General features: G+C 37.7%; 1 protein-coding gene across 10 annotated transcripts in view; it reads right to left on the bottom strand.

The window, feature by feature from the left end:
- The window catches only part of METTL14 (methyltransferase 14, N6-adenosine-methyltransferase non-catalytic subunit), a 48,284-nt gene that overhangs the window by 14,749 nt on the left and 13,700 nt on the right, over positions 1 to 19,835 (bottom strand). For 7 of the 10 annotated variants that reach the window (XR_010831319.1, XR_010831316.1, XR_010831318.1 and 4 more), the window contains 10 exons: positions 18,498 to 18,578; positions 18,078 to 18,165; positions 15,713 to 15,803; positions 13,998 to 14,139; positions 11,504 to 11,596; positions 10,039 to 10,155; positions 7,199 to 7,409; positions 2,533 to 4,018; positions 2,000 to 2,131; positions 1,338 to 1,447 (listed from right to left, as the gene is read on the bottom strand). Coding sequence is in view for 1 of the 10 variants with exons in the window: in XM_048066298.2 (XP_047922255.1) it covers positions 3,705 to 4,018; positions 7,199 to 7,409; positions 10,039 to 10,155; positions 11,504 to 11,596; positions 13,998 to 14,139; positions 15,713 to 15,803; positions 18,078 to 18,165; positions 18,498 to 18,578 (1,137 nt within the window). In the remaining 9 variants the exon portion in view is untranslated. Of the gene's footprint in view, positions 1 to 1,337; positions 1,448 to 1,999; positions 2,132 to 2,420; positions 4,019 to 7,198; positions 7,410 to 10,038; positions 10,156 to 11,503; positions 11,597 to 13,997; positions 14,140 to 15,712; positions 15,804 to 18,077; positions 18,166 to 18,497; positions 18,579 to 19,835 lie in introns of those variants that run through there. The other 3 variants (XR_007164151.2, XR_007164152.2, XM_048066298.2) reach the window with 3 other exon arrangements.

The raw sequence follows: 19,835 nt of genomic DNA, 5'->3' as shown, positions 1-19,835 counted from the left end.
CCATGAATTTGGAAGAAGCAACAACTGAGCCATTTGTTTTGCTAACTGGTGGAATCACAACAGCATCTATGTAATTATAAGACTACCCCCTGCTTTTTTGGTTTCAGGCATGAGGAAAGAAAAGAAGCTGTCAAAATTATACTTGGAAGAACAAAAATAACAGCAGTTACTACTTATTCAGATACTTCCATCCTCATTTCTTGTAACTTTTTTTTTCTTAGGTGAGTGTAAGCGAGCATAAACAATGAAGGAGGGGAGGACTTTTTTTTTTCCGAATTGTCCTCTCATGGGGGTGGGTATTCAGCAAGCTGCATTCAGGTTTATGTCCTCACACAATAGGAAAACGTCTACAGCCTTCCACCTTAGGAGAATTAAGATCTGAGTAGAAGCCAAAAGAAAAGGAGAGATCCATCACAAGCAGTGTGACATTTTACTCCTTCCATTTGACACACACAAATCTAGTAAGAAGAACCTACTGAGACAGCAGAACCATTTTGTACCCCCACTTACCTGCTCTGTACCACCCGTTACTTACCATATCCCTTGACTTTCTGCTATTTAACTCCCATTTTCAGATCAAAATTGTTTGCAGCCTAAACTCCACTGAACAAAGTGTTCAGTGACTGAACATAGACACCGAGTCCATGTGCATGATACTGCATTGGAGAAAAACCTCAGAAATCTCCAAGAGGACTGCATCTCTCACATTTCAACCAACTTATCACAGCTGGCTGTATCTGAGGCAGAAACAATTCTTAGGCTGGATGTAAATCACACAATGATTTACAGCTGACTGATGTTTTGAAATCCCTTTGACGCAAAATGCCAGAACATCCTGAGTATCTTGTCAGTGCAATTGTCAAATCCTGCGCCTAATTTACAGAGGGTGTATACGATATTCAAAGTACTACAAACCTCTTCCAGAATGGAGAGGCATGACAAGACCTAGACAGGCGTCCCAAATCAGATTGGTGGCATTATGCATTTATTAAAACTGGAAAGGAAACTTGTTAGGCTTTTTAATCTTCAAGAATAACATACTCAAATTATGTCGCTTACTGTAAATGAAATATTCATGACTTCACCAATTATGAGCGTTATCCTACTTCTGTTAAAGTGTTGAAACTGAGAAGTTAACTGACCACTGGTAATAAAATTCAAAGCTTTTCATCTCTAGTCACCACTTTATATGTGGCTCAAATCATCAGTGATTAAACAGTAAAAACATCTGGTCTTTTTTTTTTTTTTTTTTTTAAGTAGAATAAAAAACAGTGCAGGATTTTCTAAGTATCATTCCACAACCACAAGTATGTTACATCCATGCATTACTGTCTTACCTTTAGAGGCATGCCACCACTGTTGAAACAGCACCTTCAGAATATGACCAGAAGGCATCTTTCCTTCACAGGTGACAAGCAGGAAGCTTTATTTCCTTGCCAGTTAACCTCTATTAGAAAAGTAAGGCAAGTTACTTGTTACCAATGTAAACATTACAATTCCTTGGTGTAGTTGGCCCATCCAAATACAATCTAACACCCTCTGGAACAGCAGACTTCTTTTTTCCCCTCTTACACTACTTCAGCTATTTCAGCTTTGAAGGAAAAACCCAGAAACTCAACTTCGCGTATTCAAGAGGGATTTCCTAGAATTGTTTACAAGACCATGTGTAATTAATTTCATGTCACAAGTCTCAAGCAACATCCCTGCTTCTGCAAACCAATACAGACGCAGGGCTCATTCGGTTCTTTTTTAGGTCCCATCTTCAGTGCAGCCCACTCTTCTATGTTAAGAGCAGTCTAAGAACCAAACTACCAGCTATGAACATAGAAATAAAAGAAGGAAATGAAAATTAATATTTTCTACTAACCAAGGAAAAAAAATATGTAATATGCCACTGGCACACAGGCTACCTTCTTAAGATTGATTAAGTGTCTCCAGTATTTACTTTTTGAGTAAGAACATGATTAAGGCAAAAATCAAGAAGAAAATGTTTTCTTACTGTGGCATAACACAACTCCCAAGTGCTGTTCTCAGTAGTGTTTGGCAGACTTTGCTGACAGCCAAGTGAACACAATGTTTAACCAGACCCCTTTCCCCCTCCCCCTTCCAGTCCTTCTTCAGCTTTCCAGATCTAACAGGAAAAAACAAAATGTAAGCAATAGGTGAGTTTCATTTACCCTTTAACAGCTCCTTAATACATACAACACCAAGGCAGTGACATTGACCAGATCATACAAAAACCTCTGTGCTAAGATTTCATGCACTGAAAGAAAACTTGAGTAACCCCCCCCCCTTTTTTTTTTTTTTTTTTTAAAAACAGCAGACAACCACAATGGTAGGAAACCACAATAAAACTTACTTATTCCAAAACCTTAAGAAGAAAGTAAACCCACAAAATATTTACAAAATTATTTCAACACTGGCTTTGATAAACAAGTTTAATAATTCACTGCTTTACAGGACAGTTACTTAAAAGCTTGGCTTCAACAGATAAACACTGGGACTTAAAAGCCAATTTTCCCAAATCCATACCTAAGAATTTGAGATGCCAACAGCCAGGTTCGTTCACTCTACCAAGTACTGTCCAGGAAGCTCAGAGTTGCAGCTCTGCTGAAAGCAAGTAGTGTACATACCGCAGTGAAGCGCTTTCTTTTCATGCTGCTCTCTGGAGCTGATCACCAACAATCCATTCCCAATGCAGGTGGGGTCCACAGGCAAAGCAAAGCAATCAGTCTGATGACTGCGCCTTCTTTGTTCAGCTGCTTGTGCTCAGGAAGCACTCACTCACCTCACATCACCTCAATTTCCAGTATGGTGTCTAACGAGGTCTTTCTACTACAAACATTGCAATTGCTCTGCAGTGGGTCTGGTTTTCCCTACCAAAGAACAAGGCTATTACTGCCAGAGGCTGGGTGAAAATCCCTACTCAAGAAATGATCCAGACCTGTACAAGTTCTGGACTGGATATAAACGTACAACTTCTTGCTTTCACAAAGTACAACATGTGACTGCACAGAATCACCACTCTTCCCACAACTGACATGAAGAGCGAGTGCATATACTTCACAAATGAAAAATAAAACTTGTTCCCTATTCCCAGGAATAGTTTGGGAAATTTAAACCAAATAAGAAAAAAATAGAATTCTATTTATTCAATTTGTTCCTTGGTTTAAAAGAAGTTAAAACAGGTGTCAGTATAGACACAGCACTTTTTCTTCCATGAATAAGAGAATAAGTCTGCTATTACCATGCAATTCAGAACTGCATTTTATGCCCATTCCATCCTATTAATGCAAGTCAGCCCCAACCCGGACCTACAAGGAAGGAAAAGGAATCCATGTTTTGGAGAAAGTGACAGTTAAAAAAAACAACACACAGCTTGCAAGTTTTGTAAGCGAACAGCAAGTATCTTCGCTTCAGTCCTATGCATGGCTTGAACAGATGGTGCTCTCTGCTTTGACAACAGAAACCGTTGGGAGGCTGAGCTTAGTGCCACCAGGTGCAGGATCCTGCCTGCCAAGTGAGGTGATGTGCCAGGCCAGTCACTGAAAGGCAGAGTATTCGGAACTGCTTGCACAAAAAACAGTTTTAAAAGTCATCTAGCTTGAGTCCCCAGAATAATTCACTTTAGCAAAAGCAAGACTAAGAAAAAGGTTTGGAGATGAGGCAAGGGACTGGGGGAAGAAGTGATTTCCTAGCAGGCGTCAGCGCGTGGGGAAGCCTCCCCTGTGGGTACCTCCACGACCCCCTCTGAAGCCCCCCCTCTCACCCCGAAAGTTAGTTCTGTTCCTCTCTCTGCCCCGCTCTCCTCGGCCTGCTGAGGTGCCGCCTCTCCCTCCTCCCCTTGGGGCGCCACCACCCCGGTCGGACTTGGACTTGGGTGGTGGTGACTTGGGCCGAAGTCTCTCAATCTCTTCAGTGCAGCCAGTCAGGTGGGAATTTGGAGTAGTGAAGTATGAAGAATATGTTTCTGCGTTGAAATTGCTGTTTGTGAGGGTGGGTCCTACAGTCAGCCAGCCTAAGGAACAGAAGCAGAGTCAACCAAAGCACTAACTTCGTGCTTCAAGGCCACCACAAGCGATGGGGAAAGGCCCTTATCTACATGTCATCTGTACTGGACAGGATGAAGAGGTCACCTCTTGAAAAACCACAGTTGTTGAAAAGTTAAGATGTTACTTTGACATTTGTACAGGCTTTTTGGGTTGGGTTTGTTGTGGTTTTTTATTTGTTTTTCTTCTGGTTACATATGGATATGAGAACATTCAGGCTGTGGTTTTACAATACCACTTTGCCTGCTCTTTTCACTTGTTCCTATATTACATTTTCTAGCCCCTCTGGGACTGCACTGTAAACCAGACCAGTAAATTCATCTAGTTTAAAGATAATCTCCTCCTCTTCTTCCCCTCTTTGTGAAAGGTGTTTAACTTTGTCTCCAAGAACAAACTGTGACATTGCAGCCAGGAGCACTGCATTCAGTAAGCACACATTTGAAAACACAGCAAAATATCAATGCTGCTGAATCCCATGATATGAAAACAGAGTTTAAAGAGTTAAGCCAACATGTTCATGTACAAACATAACGTTCAGTGAGCACTTCAGCTTCACCAAGTGAACCAAGGAGGCAGGAACATACTTGATTTAAATGCCTATCTCCTCAGAATATGAACTAAAATTGGGTTTGGGCCTAAAATAAGGCTTGACCACTTGAAAACGTCACAGGAAATTTAACTTTCATTCGCATCATTTTAATGAAGAAAAATGTGGTTCAGCGATCTCAGCAACATGCTAATACGGAAAACAAGAATAAAAGAAAGAAGGTCTATTTGTTTAGGTTTTCATACTTCATAGAGCACTGTGGAGATTCACAAATTGAGTAATTCTATATTCAAAGTGCTAATCAATAAAAAAACAGCATGCTCTGCCAACTTCCCAAAAATAAAGGGATTTAAAGTACACAACCTAATAGCAGGATAACCATTAAATTTAAAAATACAAATGTTGAATCAGAAAAACATGACATTGTGACACTAACTTATGAGAATTCACCTACTACAGCATTGAAGTAATGCCTGAACAATGCATTTCTACAAAAAAAAAAAAAAAAAACCCACACACAAACCACACTGAGACATCACCATGAAAATTCAAAGCAAAGGCAAGCCAAAGAATAGGAGGGGCCAATAACCACTACTCTCATTAATCTACAGTCATGTAAGCAAAACCGAAACAGTACTTTGATATGTACTTAAGTAATACTGCCTACAGTTCCTCTACTGATATACCACTTTTTCCAATCACAATAAAAGAAAAAGCAGTATTTTTTCTGTCACAGATATTAATATTCATATTCAGTAAAACAGACCATGGCTGGACTTGTATCCATTTCTCTTCTGCCATCCAAACTCTTCATCTCTACTTGGTATAAAACAGTGTTATACAGAACTGCTAGAAGAATCTAAATCAAGTGAAACCACAGCATTTTTACCTCGCCATCCTCCAATCTCCTTTATTTTTGAAAAGGTCATGCTGTTGCTATACACTGTTCAGAGACCAACGCTCACAGCACCTGTCAGTGCGTAAAGCACGACTGCACTACCCATGACACCAGGTACAAAGTCGGTCACCTCAAGCACCCACAGAATCACAGAATATCCTGAGCTGGAAGGGACCCTCAGGGATCAGCGAGTGCAGCTCCTGGCTCTACGCAGTACCACCCAAAAATCAAACCCTGCGTCTGAACTTCAGCAGCCTTGGTGCCCTGTGCACCGAGGTCCCAGGGACCCTGTTCCAGTGCCACGGATAACTGAAAGAACCAGGACCATTGTGTTGTATTTCACGTTAGACTTTAAGGCAGAAGTGGCGCTGACAACTGATATAAAAGCCAAAAATTGTGTCCAGATATATCTTATTATTGCAGCCTTTACTCTCCTGCAGCAAAATTACTTCATCATACATGGCAAATTGGAAAGCCTGACCATCTAAACAAATAAAATGCAGTACACTTCAATCCATATATTTCCACGTTATCTATCATACTAAATAAAGCACCCAGTGTAAGACACTAGCTCTTGAGATACCGACAACAGGTCTAGCACCAAGCTCAGAGGGATTTAAAAATCAGTTTAGAAAAAGAAATCATGCTCCTGAGAGGTGTAAACACATGCCATGTGGGAAAAAAGAAAGCTGAATTTTGTTATACTCACTGATGAATTAAACACATGAACAGGTGAAAAAACATTGGTTAAAAAAAATAAGCTATTTCTGAAAAAATTATAGTTGTCACAGTTTCCAAACAACACAGCTTCATGACTGACAGATCTTCACATAAATTAAACACACACCTCCTTGAAATCTATTCTCTGACCTATGACATACCTCTGGAAACCTCTGTAGGACACTGGTATGATTTTTACAAGCAGAGAGTTCTGCTGCTGTGTCTTGCACATGATTAAGACATCTCAATTTTTACAGCTGCTGTGGCATTTACTTCACTATTAAGTCCAAAAAAATGAAGTTTAGTAGGAAGGAAATATACAGAATCTGACCTTGAAAGACAAAAAACCCACGTTTCAGTATTCCAGTAGAATACTGCACAATTTCAGCATTCACCTTCAATTAGGATATGGAGAGCACAAAAGCCTAAAGATCGTTCTTGTTGTTTGAGCAAGTATTTACTTCTAAAAAGAAGTATTTATAAAACTAAACAGAAAACAGTGGTACCTGAGTCTGTGACTTGGACTTGTTCCTAAACATAACAGTAAGAGCAGAAATTATAACCGTAATATCACTTGGTACGGTTCCATGCGATGCTCCTGCCACTAATGGAAAAGTCCCTTTGATACTGTCACAGCGATGCCTCAGTCCTTCTCTGCTGAAGAACATCAGGCTGGTTAGTTGTCCGGGAACAGAAGGGTAGGGAAACCTGGGAATTTCTCCATCCAGCAGGCTTCTCACTCCCTACTAATTGCCCCTACAGAGAAGTCACCAAGATGGACAAACACTTTGGCTCATGCCACAACTTGTTCAAAAGGTTTACTGAAATCTATACTGCACTGTCTGAAGTTGCAGCTAGTGCAGAAGGACTAAATATTACTGTCTCAGCTTCCACCAGAACCTATCAAGTGGCCTCAGATAACAGAAGAGGGCTACTAAAGTAAACTAAAATTTAACTAGTTGACAAAATAAACATCTCAGGTACCTGGTCGAATTGTACTGTCCCTTCCGAAAAGATGAAGACGTCGTCGTCCAAGGCAGAAATGCTCAATGATGTGGAAAATCTCTACAGGCTTTTCTATGTTGCCAATTTCAGGCTCTTCTGTGATGATCAGGTCAATGTCTACATTAGCATGGATGAAGTCACCATCTGTGCTGCGACGCACGGTTCCTTTAATGCCCATGAGGCAGTGCTCCTACACACAGACAACACAGAAGAGCACCCGTCACACACTGCCACAGCACAGGCACCCGTGGGTTAAGGGAAGGAAATTCTAGGCACGGTACATCTCACTGCTATACAGAAACAGCCCGAAGCATGAACTAGAAAAACAGAACGAGCAAAAGCTACCAAAAGGGCTGTTTGAAAACAAAGCCGAGAGAGCGCCAGTTACCTGGCGTGGTGAACTACACGCTATGAAGTGCTAGAACTCAGAGGATGAGGTAAGATATTTGAACTTCTTCAATTACAGCAAAGTTAGAGCCGCTTTAGGCTGGAAAAGCTGAGAAATCGCCACAAGAAAAGAAAGCGCAAGGTAAAGGTAAAAGCAAGAGAACAGTTTATTGTATCAGCATTCTGATCCTACCTTTTTTCATACAAACAATTCCCAAAGTTCTCAGTCACACAACAGTGAAAATCAGATCTATTTTTTTAATATCGTATCTGTTACAAAAATAGCCTTTACCTTCAGATTCCTTTCTACAGGATATTGCTGCATCAAAAAGTAAAACCACTATGAAGCTATCAGTACAATCTCAGTCAATTCTGTCAGCATTAAAAGTGTTCTTTAAGTGTAACAAGCATTGCTTTCCTTTCCTCTAGGATGCTATAGATCTCTGGAACTCACTAGTACGTAGGATCTATGAATAAGAAATCACCCTAACCGGTACAGGATGAAATGCAGGCTCTACATACTAATTTCAGATTCTGTTTCTGGGAATACTAAACCTCAAATGAGCTATTTTCCCTGATACCATAAAGCCCTGATTTACTAACCATCACCAGACGGCTCTAAAGAAGATGAAGACAAAAGTATGTAATCATTTCCAGACTTCTGGCAAGGGTTTTAAGAGTTAGTGAATAAATATGAAAGGCGAAATAGGTGACCTATCAAATATATGCAGTTGATCAACTGCATGGAAGCTGCATCGTTTTTGGACATTATATGTACCTAAATAAAAGCTTGAACACTGCTAAATAAATTACCCATCAAGCAAAGCTTCATGATTCTAGTCTTTAGAAGAACTATCCAAAATGCCTTATTTTCATAATATATGGAATGTCACTCATTAGCACTGCAGATTCTACAACAGGTAGCACAGCACAAAGCCTCCATCTGGAGAGACACCTGAACTAAACACAGATGGACAGTATTTGCTATTGTAATCACTGGTAAATATATTTTGCACAACAGAGCTATTTAGTCAAAATAACCTAGTTGAATTTTCCATGTTTAGTACATAAGTAGTGACCTCAGCCCAACCCTTGTTCAATAAACAGAGAAATTCCCTAATACCAGAAACTATTCTCCTCCGTTAACAAAGACATGAAAGTGCCCCCCAAATCCTCCTGTTTTAGCCTCTCCCTCGTGAGCAAGCTGCACATATTTGCAATACCGTATACAATAAACATACAGTATTTATTTACTTACAAATATTTATAGCTAATACAACACACTTTCAAACAAACTTCAGATTAATGTAAATGCAAGTCAAAGAAAGATTCCAGATATCTTAAAGGGAAGTTTATACTTCTTAAAGCTTGCAAATCTGAGACAGAGTAGAGGATGTTTAACACTAATGAATAAGTAATGAATGTAGAATGAGTCCAGAGGTTAATGACACTTTAAATTATCAGCCAATGCTCTGCATTCAGTAAAACTGCCACAGTTATATTACAGTATACACAAAATAATTCATTAATCCTATTAACTTTTTTCTAAGGTCTTGAATAATATACGTTTAAGTCTCTTAAATCAGAATACATTTTTTTTGTCCTCTGCATCTCTTGCAATACACATCATCTACAACACATGCCTATGAAACTGCTTAATTTAAACCAAGCTGACTGATTCTGTCACTTGTGCATGACAGTCATCTTCAGGAAGATGCTGACTAAACTATGGTCCCTGACAGTCTTCCGTCTGGTTCAAGTTCAGGGCACATACCTGAATATATATGTTTAGAACCATTAGCCAATCTTCCGCAATGATTTTTCATGACTACATCAATTTATAGTCTACAGTTTTAAAGATTCAGACATCAAATTCAGCCAAGATCTTCTGCCAAGTTTAATTCCAGCCAAAAGATGTTCCTCTACCAACAACTTCTCCCCTCTGGTATGGAAAGAAGCTTGTGTGCTACACAAGAGGTTTTACTAATAGTGCTCATTTACTATTCACCCATGACTGAAATGACCCAGAAGACAAAAACACTACAATGTACAGTAGCATTTTCTATACATTTTTCCATTCTCACTCTCAGGATTTCGTTCCTGTTCCCTCAATCTACAAACCCTCTTCTGCCATCTGCATTTCAATGAGGCTCAGAAGTATCACATTTAGAATATTCTAATAGAAATTTACAATGCATTATTAAACTTAGATGATACTTCTGTACCTCACGCTGAGTGAAGTCAAGAAGGGGACAGAATTTCATCATGCATCCTGTGAATATTTTCATATAATGCACTTTGTGGAAAAGAACTCTGAAGCCTTGGTATACACTTCCCTGAAAACAGGTCACCAACTGCTGTGGAGCACCAGGTGTTCGATTAGCACGAAGGAACAGGATGGGAACAGAGGAGGAATCGAGCCCAACCTTTACCTTGGTTCTTTGGAAAACAGCCTTAGGGTCTAGTGTCTTCGTCTTTCCAGGATTGTTCTTATTCGTTTTAATCCAACAGATGTCCTCACATCTTCTGTAACCCCATTTGCGTAGACACTACATGTTACAGACATAAAACAGTTCACAGTACACCAAAAACTAAAGGAACCTAAACTGAAAACTAATATGGATACTTGACTTTTCTTAAAAGGTATCTGGAAGAGAAATATGTCACAGATGAATGAACTACTTCACTGGCATGACTGTACTATGTTTTGTCAAGCTGTCAAAACAAAACATTTACGCACACACTGATTTGTCTACATACCACTTTTTTTAATATCTAACCACTGCACAGATACCCTGCTGAACTGGGCACACATTTTTTTAATTTTTTTGTTAACCTCGTGACACTTAAAAATTTAATCAGAACTAGTCAAAACAACAGATGCCTTGGCCCTGTGCAGGTATTAGTGGAGAATCAGGTAGTGTTTTACATCCAAATAAAATTCTATAAAGGACAAGATAAACAGCCAAAAGCCTTTACTATCACTTTGTGTTTTTTCTTCTTCTGTATTTAAAAACAAACTAAGAAATCATCTTACAAGCCTATTTATAAGCCTTTTTAACCTTTAACTCCTGCTTGTGCATTCTTGCAAAAGAAGGAAATTCAGCATTAGAGACCTAAGCTCCTTCAGCTACGGCTGTGGTCAAGAACTGTCCAGCTACTATGAGCAAGTCCATGACCAAAATCATACGTATGTATAAAAACTACTTTAACCAACCTCAGAATGAAAAATAGGTGATAAAGCCAATAGATTAGTAACCACAGATTGTCTTTTAACAAATATTGTATCATTTTTTAATAAAGCACTGCTCAAACTAAGAAAAGAATGTTTTGAGCATACTGGAAATTCTTAGTCCACCAGCTCCAACACGAAGCAGTGCTACCATGGTATACACAAAGATTACTCTAAAACTCCAAGATCTTCCAGGGTAATAAAACCTCACAGCTTACTACAGCAGAGAAGATCTGCTTAACAGTGCCACACACACAGTTCTGTCCTACTTTATGAAACAGTAGCACATTTCTACTAGAAAGAACATTTCTAGCAGAAAACTTAAGACTTGTTAAAAACCAATGATTTAAATGCATTAAACATGGCAACCTGCTCCTGTGGCAACATGCATGCACCAAAAAACAAGACAGAAGTACAGCTTTCTAGTCATGAAAGAATTGTGCTTCTGCACAGTCACAGCAGCTCATCTGCAAAATTTTAGTATCAAAACAGTTAATGCCAGATTCACTTAAATGTATTTAATCCACTTTAAATTACATATCCTCTACCAGAGTAACAAAATATCTCTGAGCCTTTGCAGCTGAGAATTCTATATGGAGAAAGTCAATGATAAAAATAAACTTTAAAGCATGTCCCTGATAAATTGAATTAAAACACTGTCTTACCACTCGGCCAAGATCCAGACCCTCTCCCGAACCACACCATAGAAACACAAATGACCTTGGGGCAGCAATTTCTTCAATTTCCAATTTCATGATCTAAGAATAATAAAATGTTTCTGAATTAAATATTTACTTATTTTTTGTATATAACCCTCAATTATACCAGGATAAATAGCTAACAAGTGTTGAAGCATTATCACAGAAACCATCAGAAAGCACTTTTATTAAAGATGTTAGTTCAGACAGCATTATCTCTATGGCCATCTTCTTCAAATAGTTTTCCAGAAAGCATGTTGTGCAAGTTAACTTATCAGTACGTGTATATTTTCAACGTAGTTGATGATCAGCTTGATTATTATTTTAGCATAAATTCTATCTGCATAGAAAATTCCATTCTTAAAAGACTAGTACAATCCACGTGACTTTCTTTCTAAACCACTGCTTCATTGCATCATTCTTTGGTAGTAAAAAGATTTAGTAACAGAACAGGGGCGCTCTGGTTCTTTTGAGCCCTGAAGTTACTTGTGTGAAGCTTATGAAAACATGTTTAAAATAAAAAAATAATAAAAAATACACATAGCCTAATTCCTATTACCATATAGAAAAGACATTCTCTCCATTTTCACTTTCAGAAAAAGAAAAAAATAAGAATTTATCAGGACAGTGGTTCAACAATGACAAACGAGAAACATGCAGGATGAAATAACTTCAGACGCAAAGCAGCTGTTTCTCAGTACAAATTGAAGAGATTCATCTGTAACTTGCCAACACATTAAATTAAGCTTCATTCAGCATCATTGTGAAGAAAAATAATGCAGAAGAAGGCAGTCCAAGATGATACAACTCAGGACTAAGAGAATGACTCCTTACTCAAAAAAAGAAAGAAAACTTCCAGATTTTCTGTTAGGACAGAGTATTTTTTCCACCAGACAACACTGCCAGGCATCATTTCTGCCTGACATAACAGGATGGCTAACACAGAAGCTATCTATTCCTTAACATCTCCTTAACATTCCTTAACACCTAATCTATTATTACGGGTATGAATATCTTTGTTTTCAAATTCTTTCCTTAAAGGTGGACTGAGTTTTATTTTGTTCACTTGATTGATTAGTTTGACTGATTCACTTCTGAAGTTACATACTCACAGGTTTTGGCTTTAGGAGACAAACTCAATCTAATCTACAAGGAAGCTGTCCCCCTCATAACCCTCCCTCCAAACAGCATAGAAGACAGATGACAAAAATCTCCACTACAGCTGCTTCAATCCAATGATTCACTTGTATTATAACAAATTAGCTGCTAACAAAGACAATCTGCATACCTTTCAAATAGGGTCTCTGAATAATATGTACTTATTAACTGCATATTCCAACCAATATGCCTGAATCTAAGAATTACTGACATGGTTACTGAAACAGTTTTTAACCAGCTATTCTGCTCTACTGCTAGAGATGGTCTGTTTTCTTATGGTTTCTTTGTTTATAAATGGGTAAAATGTACATACGTAGACTAGGACCACTCTACTGGTATTCAACATTAGTACTACAAGATTTTTTGTTCAATGCCCAAATTAAGGAATACTCAAGCTTGGCAGCATGCTTCGTGTCACCAAATTGCTGTGCTTAATGAGATTCAGTACTTCAAGGCCTCTAGGTCTCACCCTACATTTCTAGAGCTGACTTTATAGAAAAGGTACAGACATAAAACAGTTATGTATCACTAAGTCTTGACTGTTTTCTTCTTTACATCTACGTTGTGTTACTACTGGAACAATTTTTAAATCTTTTCTGTAACTCAGTTATCTGAAGCTCAATAAAACAAAAACACCTACACTGATCTTGAGAAAGATCACATCTTACACGCTGAGATTTCTCCTTATTCAAAAAGCCTTTGAGGTGACCAAGTGGTAAAGGAATATGTAAATACAAGAAAAAAAATCATAATCAAGATTGATCTATTTTGTCAGGCTTCTCAAGATTACAATTGGATTGTTAAAATTTCATACCTAGTCAATACTTCAGTGAAAGAAGGTACATCAGTGACATATACTCATCTACTCTTTTGACTAAAGATCAATGTATTAAAAAGCATACTTTAGAAACCTCTTCAAGAATTTCAAGAAACAAGGGACTATTTACAGTGGAGGTATTGTGAATTTCAACAGCAAAAATCAAAGAGAAAAGGAAACTCTGAATTTGGGAGTAGACAGAAAATCCACTTAGTACATTTAAGTTTTCCATCAGGCTCTTGGAAAACAAAATGGTATTTCTAATTCCTTAAACTCCTCGGGGAAAGAAATGTCTTTTAACACAAACACTGTAGGCATATGTATGATATAAAAATTATTTTTAATAAGAATCTAGACTTTTGGTTTTGAAACACATCCCATTTTTCTTTAAACACATCTCTAAAACATTCTGCTACCAATTTAAGTCCTCAAACTAATCCTTAAGTACATGTTTTAAATCCTTTCCATAGCAAGAAAAACGCTTACGTCATCCCAGGTCCAGCACTTTTCATTGGCAGTAATGCCAGTCTCTCTGTAGTATTCTTCCAGTGGTGGTTCCAAGAGAATCACATCAAATTTGGACTTCAGTTCCCTAATATCAAAAGCTTCCAAGTCTGCTTGTAAGTACCTATTTAAACAAAAGATGATCAATTGCTTGGAGAAGTTACAACAGTGCTTTGAAACTCAGACTCCACACAGCACTTCTGCATAGCAAGTTAAGAGGAGAGACTCCCATTTAGTTCACGAAAGCTTAAACACACTAAACACAAGGAAGATGCATAATGCATTCTTGCTTAACCTAGACTGGATGCTGTTACATTACATTTTTTTAAAAGTAGTCTCTCTCTCAATAAACATTTTTTAGGGTTCTACTTAGCAAGCAGGAAACAGATGCCTAGATAGACTGTACAGTGATATCTTCTAAAGAATCACTGAACATTTCATACATTCCATGGACAATATAGGAGAAAACATCAACATTTGAGTTAAACATGCTCACTGACAGGCTAACAGACTTCTGGTTTGCTTCACTTCAGAAAAGCGGCATATTTTTAGAATTGCCATTTGTTTTATATTATGTTGAGAAAATTCTGAATACTGGAAACCTGGTTACTTTCACATAGTATAAATTTATTTCTCTATCCATGTAGCAAAAGCATAATTCCCTAACAAGTTCGTTTAATTAAATAAACTCAAACTTACCCTTATGCCTGGCATCTACACTGGCCCACTGGGTACTGCTGTATCACTATCCAAAAAAATGATACTCTGTTCCCCCAATACCTTTAGTTTCAGAACACTTGATTAGCAGACTACCACCACCCTTCCTCCCAAAAATTTATCTGGAAGAGATGATTATTCCATGAAAGTATTCACAGTTATCAGAATGTGGCATTTGATTACAAGTTTTCCCTTTTTTTGCTTTCAGGCTAAGCATGCAAAAATGCATCTAACTTCAAAATAGCAAGTTGAGTTACGCAGTTTGTGTCTCAGTTGTTTAGACAACCTCTTCAAGTTTTTTCATGTCATTTATGAAATAATGCTGTTTTTCTGGGTACAGATTAGGATTGCATTTTAAAAGCATGAGGTTCACATTCAGATAGGTTCAAACTTCTGGGAGTAACATGCTGCATGCTTATACTGCATCTAGCTCTCAGCAAAAAACTGAGAGGTAATTTGAAGTTAATAGGACAAATTATTTCCAGACAACCTAAACTTTTTTGGTCTTAAACTGCAGAGTAACATCTGATTAATAGACACTGAGACGACACCTGAATATTATAAAAAAACACTTTTAAAAGAACAACTAAGGTTACATTGAGGCCAGTTTTCAAAAGGTTTTCTTGTTAGCATATACTACATGATACAAAGAGATTCATGATCATATGGTGTATTTCTTTCAGTTCCCAAATAAAAACCTGCAGCTCAATTGCTTGGCAGCTCAGTCTTAAAAAAGTAAAGCTTCACATGCTGTAAATAATCACACATTGGAAGAAAATTTATTTTATATATTACATTAAACATCTAGATTAATGAAAACAAACTGATTTTATTCTTCTGAAGTTTCAATTAATTTGTATGCACAATCAGAAATAGAAAATGTAAATTCTGAACAGGTGCTAAAGATAGAAATTTGCAAAGCAGACAGCTAACTTCGAACCGGTCTGGAGAAGAAAGGTGTCTTCCACAAGAACACTTACATGGGAGGAGTGTTAGATTTAGATATCAGCTCGTCCTTCAATCTGATGAGCTCTCTAAGTTTTGGATATTCTTCAAACCTATCTGCTAAGCCTTAGAAGAAGAAAACATGAAGTTAACATGTTAACACTTAGCCTTATTTTATTCTTTGTTAAAACAAACCAAACTTTTCAAAGCAATTTTTTGTTCAGTACTTAACAAAAGCTTCCTGCCTTTACCCAGTTAGTTATGGCTAATGCGGCTGGATATTATTGAATTCAGCGTCCATATTCTAACCTTCTCTAGAGCACCACACTGATCAAGAGTTCACAACTCCTTTTATAGGAAGGGATATCTTTCATTTAAACTAATAGCTGAAGAATGATGAGAGAAAGCTATTTTGTTGTTCCCCCATCCATAAATTTATATTAAGATATAATTAACACTAATTTCCACCATTGTTTTAGTTGATCTTTGAGGACTATCTCTACAGAAACAATTGGGTTGTAGCTGGTTCCCTTAGGCCCCTTATACAGAGATCTAGTGCTCAGGTAAGTTGTGGAGACTTGAACATGGGTATATTTATTTATTGGATTTCAAGACTTAGCTTTATGATTGCTAATTTTCAAACTTTTTACATGCACTGAATTCACAAGGGAGAATCCTAATTAGGTTTTCTGCAGTAAACGTTTCTAAAAAAAATAAAAATAAATCAGTACTCTACAGTTCCCCTCCAAAAACGTAGCCAGAAAGAGTATATTTCTGTTATTGTTAACAATAGTCTCAGCAGAAGCTGAAAAGGTCCCAAGCAGCTTTAGAGTTATTTACAAAGCCTCATGATCATTCACATTTACTACTTCAATGGAGTGAGAAAAACAAAAACAAAACTCCTCTCCTTTAATTCAAACTTCTGAACTCCTAACCCTAGGCATTACAGTGGTAAAAGAGAAGTTGTTAGTATGCATCCCTGCTGTCTCCACAGTTACTTATGTATAAGAAAACCAGAAATTATTTTCATTTTTCCCTCAAACACCTAGCATCTCAAAAACACCACCATGTTGTTCTGATATCCACTACTGTGTTCCTTCCAGTGGAAGTCAAATACTCCTGACCAGTGGAAATGGAAGCTGGTTACCAGCAGCTAGGCAACAGATAAAAAAAGAATTTTCAATCAAGAGAACTTTAATTGTTTAAAACAAAACAATACAAAACAAAAGCATTCTCTCAGATGCTAAGTGTCTCTCCCTGGTATTATGGGACCACTACCTCCCCTACAGCTTTTTACAGCGTAGCTTCCAATTTTGAACTAGCACCCAAGCAGAGTCTCAGTGTTCACGCAGAAAACTTATGCTAACCAATATGCCATTCTTTATGCAGCACAGAAGTGAGAGTAAATAACATGGGCTGACATCCACTCTCTACATACTCAGTTCCAAGAACAATGTACAACTACTTGAAGTGTGTAACTGAGGCCCAGATATTTTTAAAATAAAGACATAACTGAGTCAAAACAGTTTTAATACTAAACATCCTGACGCGTTTTACAGAAGCATTCACAAAATAGAGAGAAGAAAAACTAATACTAACTGCCTCAATAGGCAAACAACCCCTTTTTAGGCTGGCACCTATATACACACCATTCTTTCCCTGACAACTGTAAACATGATAAAATAGGGGCTGAATAAAATGTTGCAGACAGCTACAGACAGGAAAGTGTCCTGCCTTGTTTTAAAGCAGGTAACTACTAGGCACCCATTCTGGGAAACAGGACCAAACAGGACCCTTGGTTTTGAAACTATTAAATTCAGGCTTAATAAATTAAGACTTCAAGAACAAGTCCTTAGATGGCCCAATAAACATAAACTTAAAAAATGACATCCTCTAAATGCAGTAATGCATTGGGACTTCTAATGAGTTGTCAGAAGTTACAAACTTTAGCTGGTAAACATTATCCATATTGCTTACTGCTTTGAATACTTAAGTATTATCTGTACTCTACATGCTACATGCATTCTTGGAGGCAATACATCCCAGGAACAGCTGAACTACAGGTCAGTTACATTTCCAAAGGCTTCAAAATCTGCTCATTAAACTCATCCACCTCGTCAAGCTTAGTTTTAAAAAACTTTTCTTGGTTAAATACTTTCAAATAAAATCCCAAGACAGGCTGGTTAATATTCTCCTAAACGATAATAATCTTCTAAACAATTAAAAAAAAAAATCATTTACATGAATTTATACATTGATATGTATGCACAGAGGGACAAAACAATGAAGTACATACATGTGTATCTACATTTTCCAGTAACTGTGAGAAATTAAGGAAGGAAAAAAACCAAAGTGCTAGTGAAGAAAATGAGGTAATGTCAATCAGTTAGTATGACATACCGACATCTCTGATGAAGTTCTGGGGTCTGTGTCCTGTATCCACAAAATGCTGGCAGTAATCATTGTGGGGATTTAAGCTCTGAGTACCCTAGAGAACAAACGGATATCAGTGACAACTACAGCGATATAACTAAACACACACACACACTGCATGTGTTAGTCTGATAAGAGAAAGTAACTGATTTTTTTTTCAACGTGCCTTTGTAAGCCAAACTATTCAAGATTGTCGCATTCTTCCTCCCAAATCAGACTCCCCATTACTACTGCTCGTTGTTACTCTTACATCTTTCATGAGAACCTGTGAATTTCAGTTAATTACTTCAACCTTTAAGGCTGTGTTTCAAATGTAATAAATTGCAGAAACAGTTTAACACAACTATACCATCTTTGACTAGACTTCTAATTGCACAAACTGCTCACCTTCAGAAAGGTACTGGAATCTTTGTAAATCTCTTCTTCGTAGGGCAGGTTCTCTTCATCTTGCTGCAGTTCTACTTCATCCTGGGAAACAGAGCAGATTTTAGAGGTGCATAAGATCATGCTGTTTCTCTCCTTGTTATGATTCTGCTTCTTAATGAAGTGAGCGAGCTGTCTACAAACATAAGTCACCTGTAACAGTGCATCACGAATGGTTCAAGAAAAGTTTTATACTAGGGGTGAAGGGGGAAATGACCTGTAGCCAAAACGCTCTATCTCTCACCACTGATGACAGGGTTACTGAAAAGGGGTCAGGTGAATAAAATAAGAAACCATTCATTTCTAGACACCAATAGTGTAGATTGCGCTTTACAAGGTGCAGAACTTCAATTTTTGTCCCAGCATTTTTTCACTCCTTGAACTAAAGTGAGGGATAGATTTTTTGAAGTTCTTCACTAGTACAATCTTTTTCACCTTAGCAGCTGAAACCGTCTCCCTATATAGATCTGTTACAGTCCACACCATGAAGAAACACTGCACGGTATACAACAACGTTTCATTTGGACTTTTTTGAAAAGTAACTTTCAACTTCCTACTTGCCAGTCTCAAAACAAGCAGGAAGGAGGAATTTTATCACAATTTTTCCCCAGTTAAAGTCAGCAATTGTCCATTCAACAGATTTCAGGGATCTGTCACACTGACACACTCTGAACTTCCAATGCAGCATTCACAGAGAGAACAGAAACAAAAGAGACTCTCCACGTCACTTTGTTTTTCTGTTCATCCTGAAAGAGTCCATTATACATAAATAAAATTGAAGAACCACTGAATAACATCATCTACCATATTTGAGTAGGACTCACATACTCTTTCACACATTGCTGATTACAACAGAAAACTTAATCAGTTAATACGGTGCTTTGTACGAGAAAAGCTGTGTGAAGGCTGAAATACAAAGAAAAGACATTTTAAGATAGACATTTGATTTCTTAAGACAGATTTCTCTTAGAAAACAACTCCCCACCACCACCACACATATTAAGTCAAAAGATGCAGAGAAGAGGCTCTTACTATCTCTGCATTTACCCCATACTAGATAAGCTGTTTGTCAAAAAACAGAACAAGAAGTTGTTCTCCCTGTTTTGATCCCTCCAGCTGTTGAAATTGTGAAATAAGCTCTGTGTTCTTTTCAACTTGGAGCTTAGAACCAACTTCTGAAATGCCTCACAAAATCAATGGGTCAGAGACTTTCCCCTCTCTTCCCCATCTCCCCAGTTATTTTGTTAGATAAAAAGAATAACTTAGGGCAACAGACTTTTTTGTTTCCCTTAACCAGACCCC

Source organism: Anser cygnoides, chromosome 4 (assembly GCF_040182565.1).
Source record: "Anser cygnoides isolate HZ-2024a breed goose chromosome 4, Taihu_goose_T2T_genome, whole genome shotgun sequence".
Lineage (NCBI taxonomy): Eukaryota > Metazoa > Chordata > Aves > Anseriformes > Anatidae > Anser > Anser cygnoides.
Note: the sequence above shows the minus strand (reverse complement) of the source record. Positions and strands in the feature narration are given on the sequence as shown.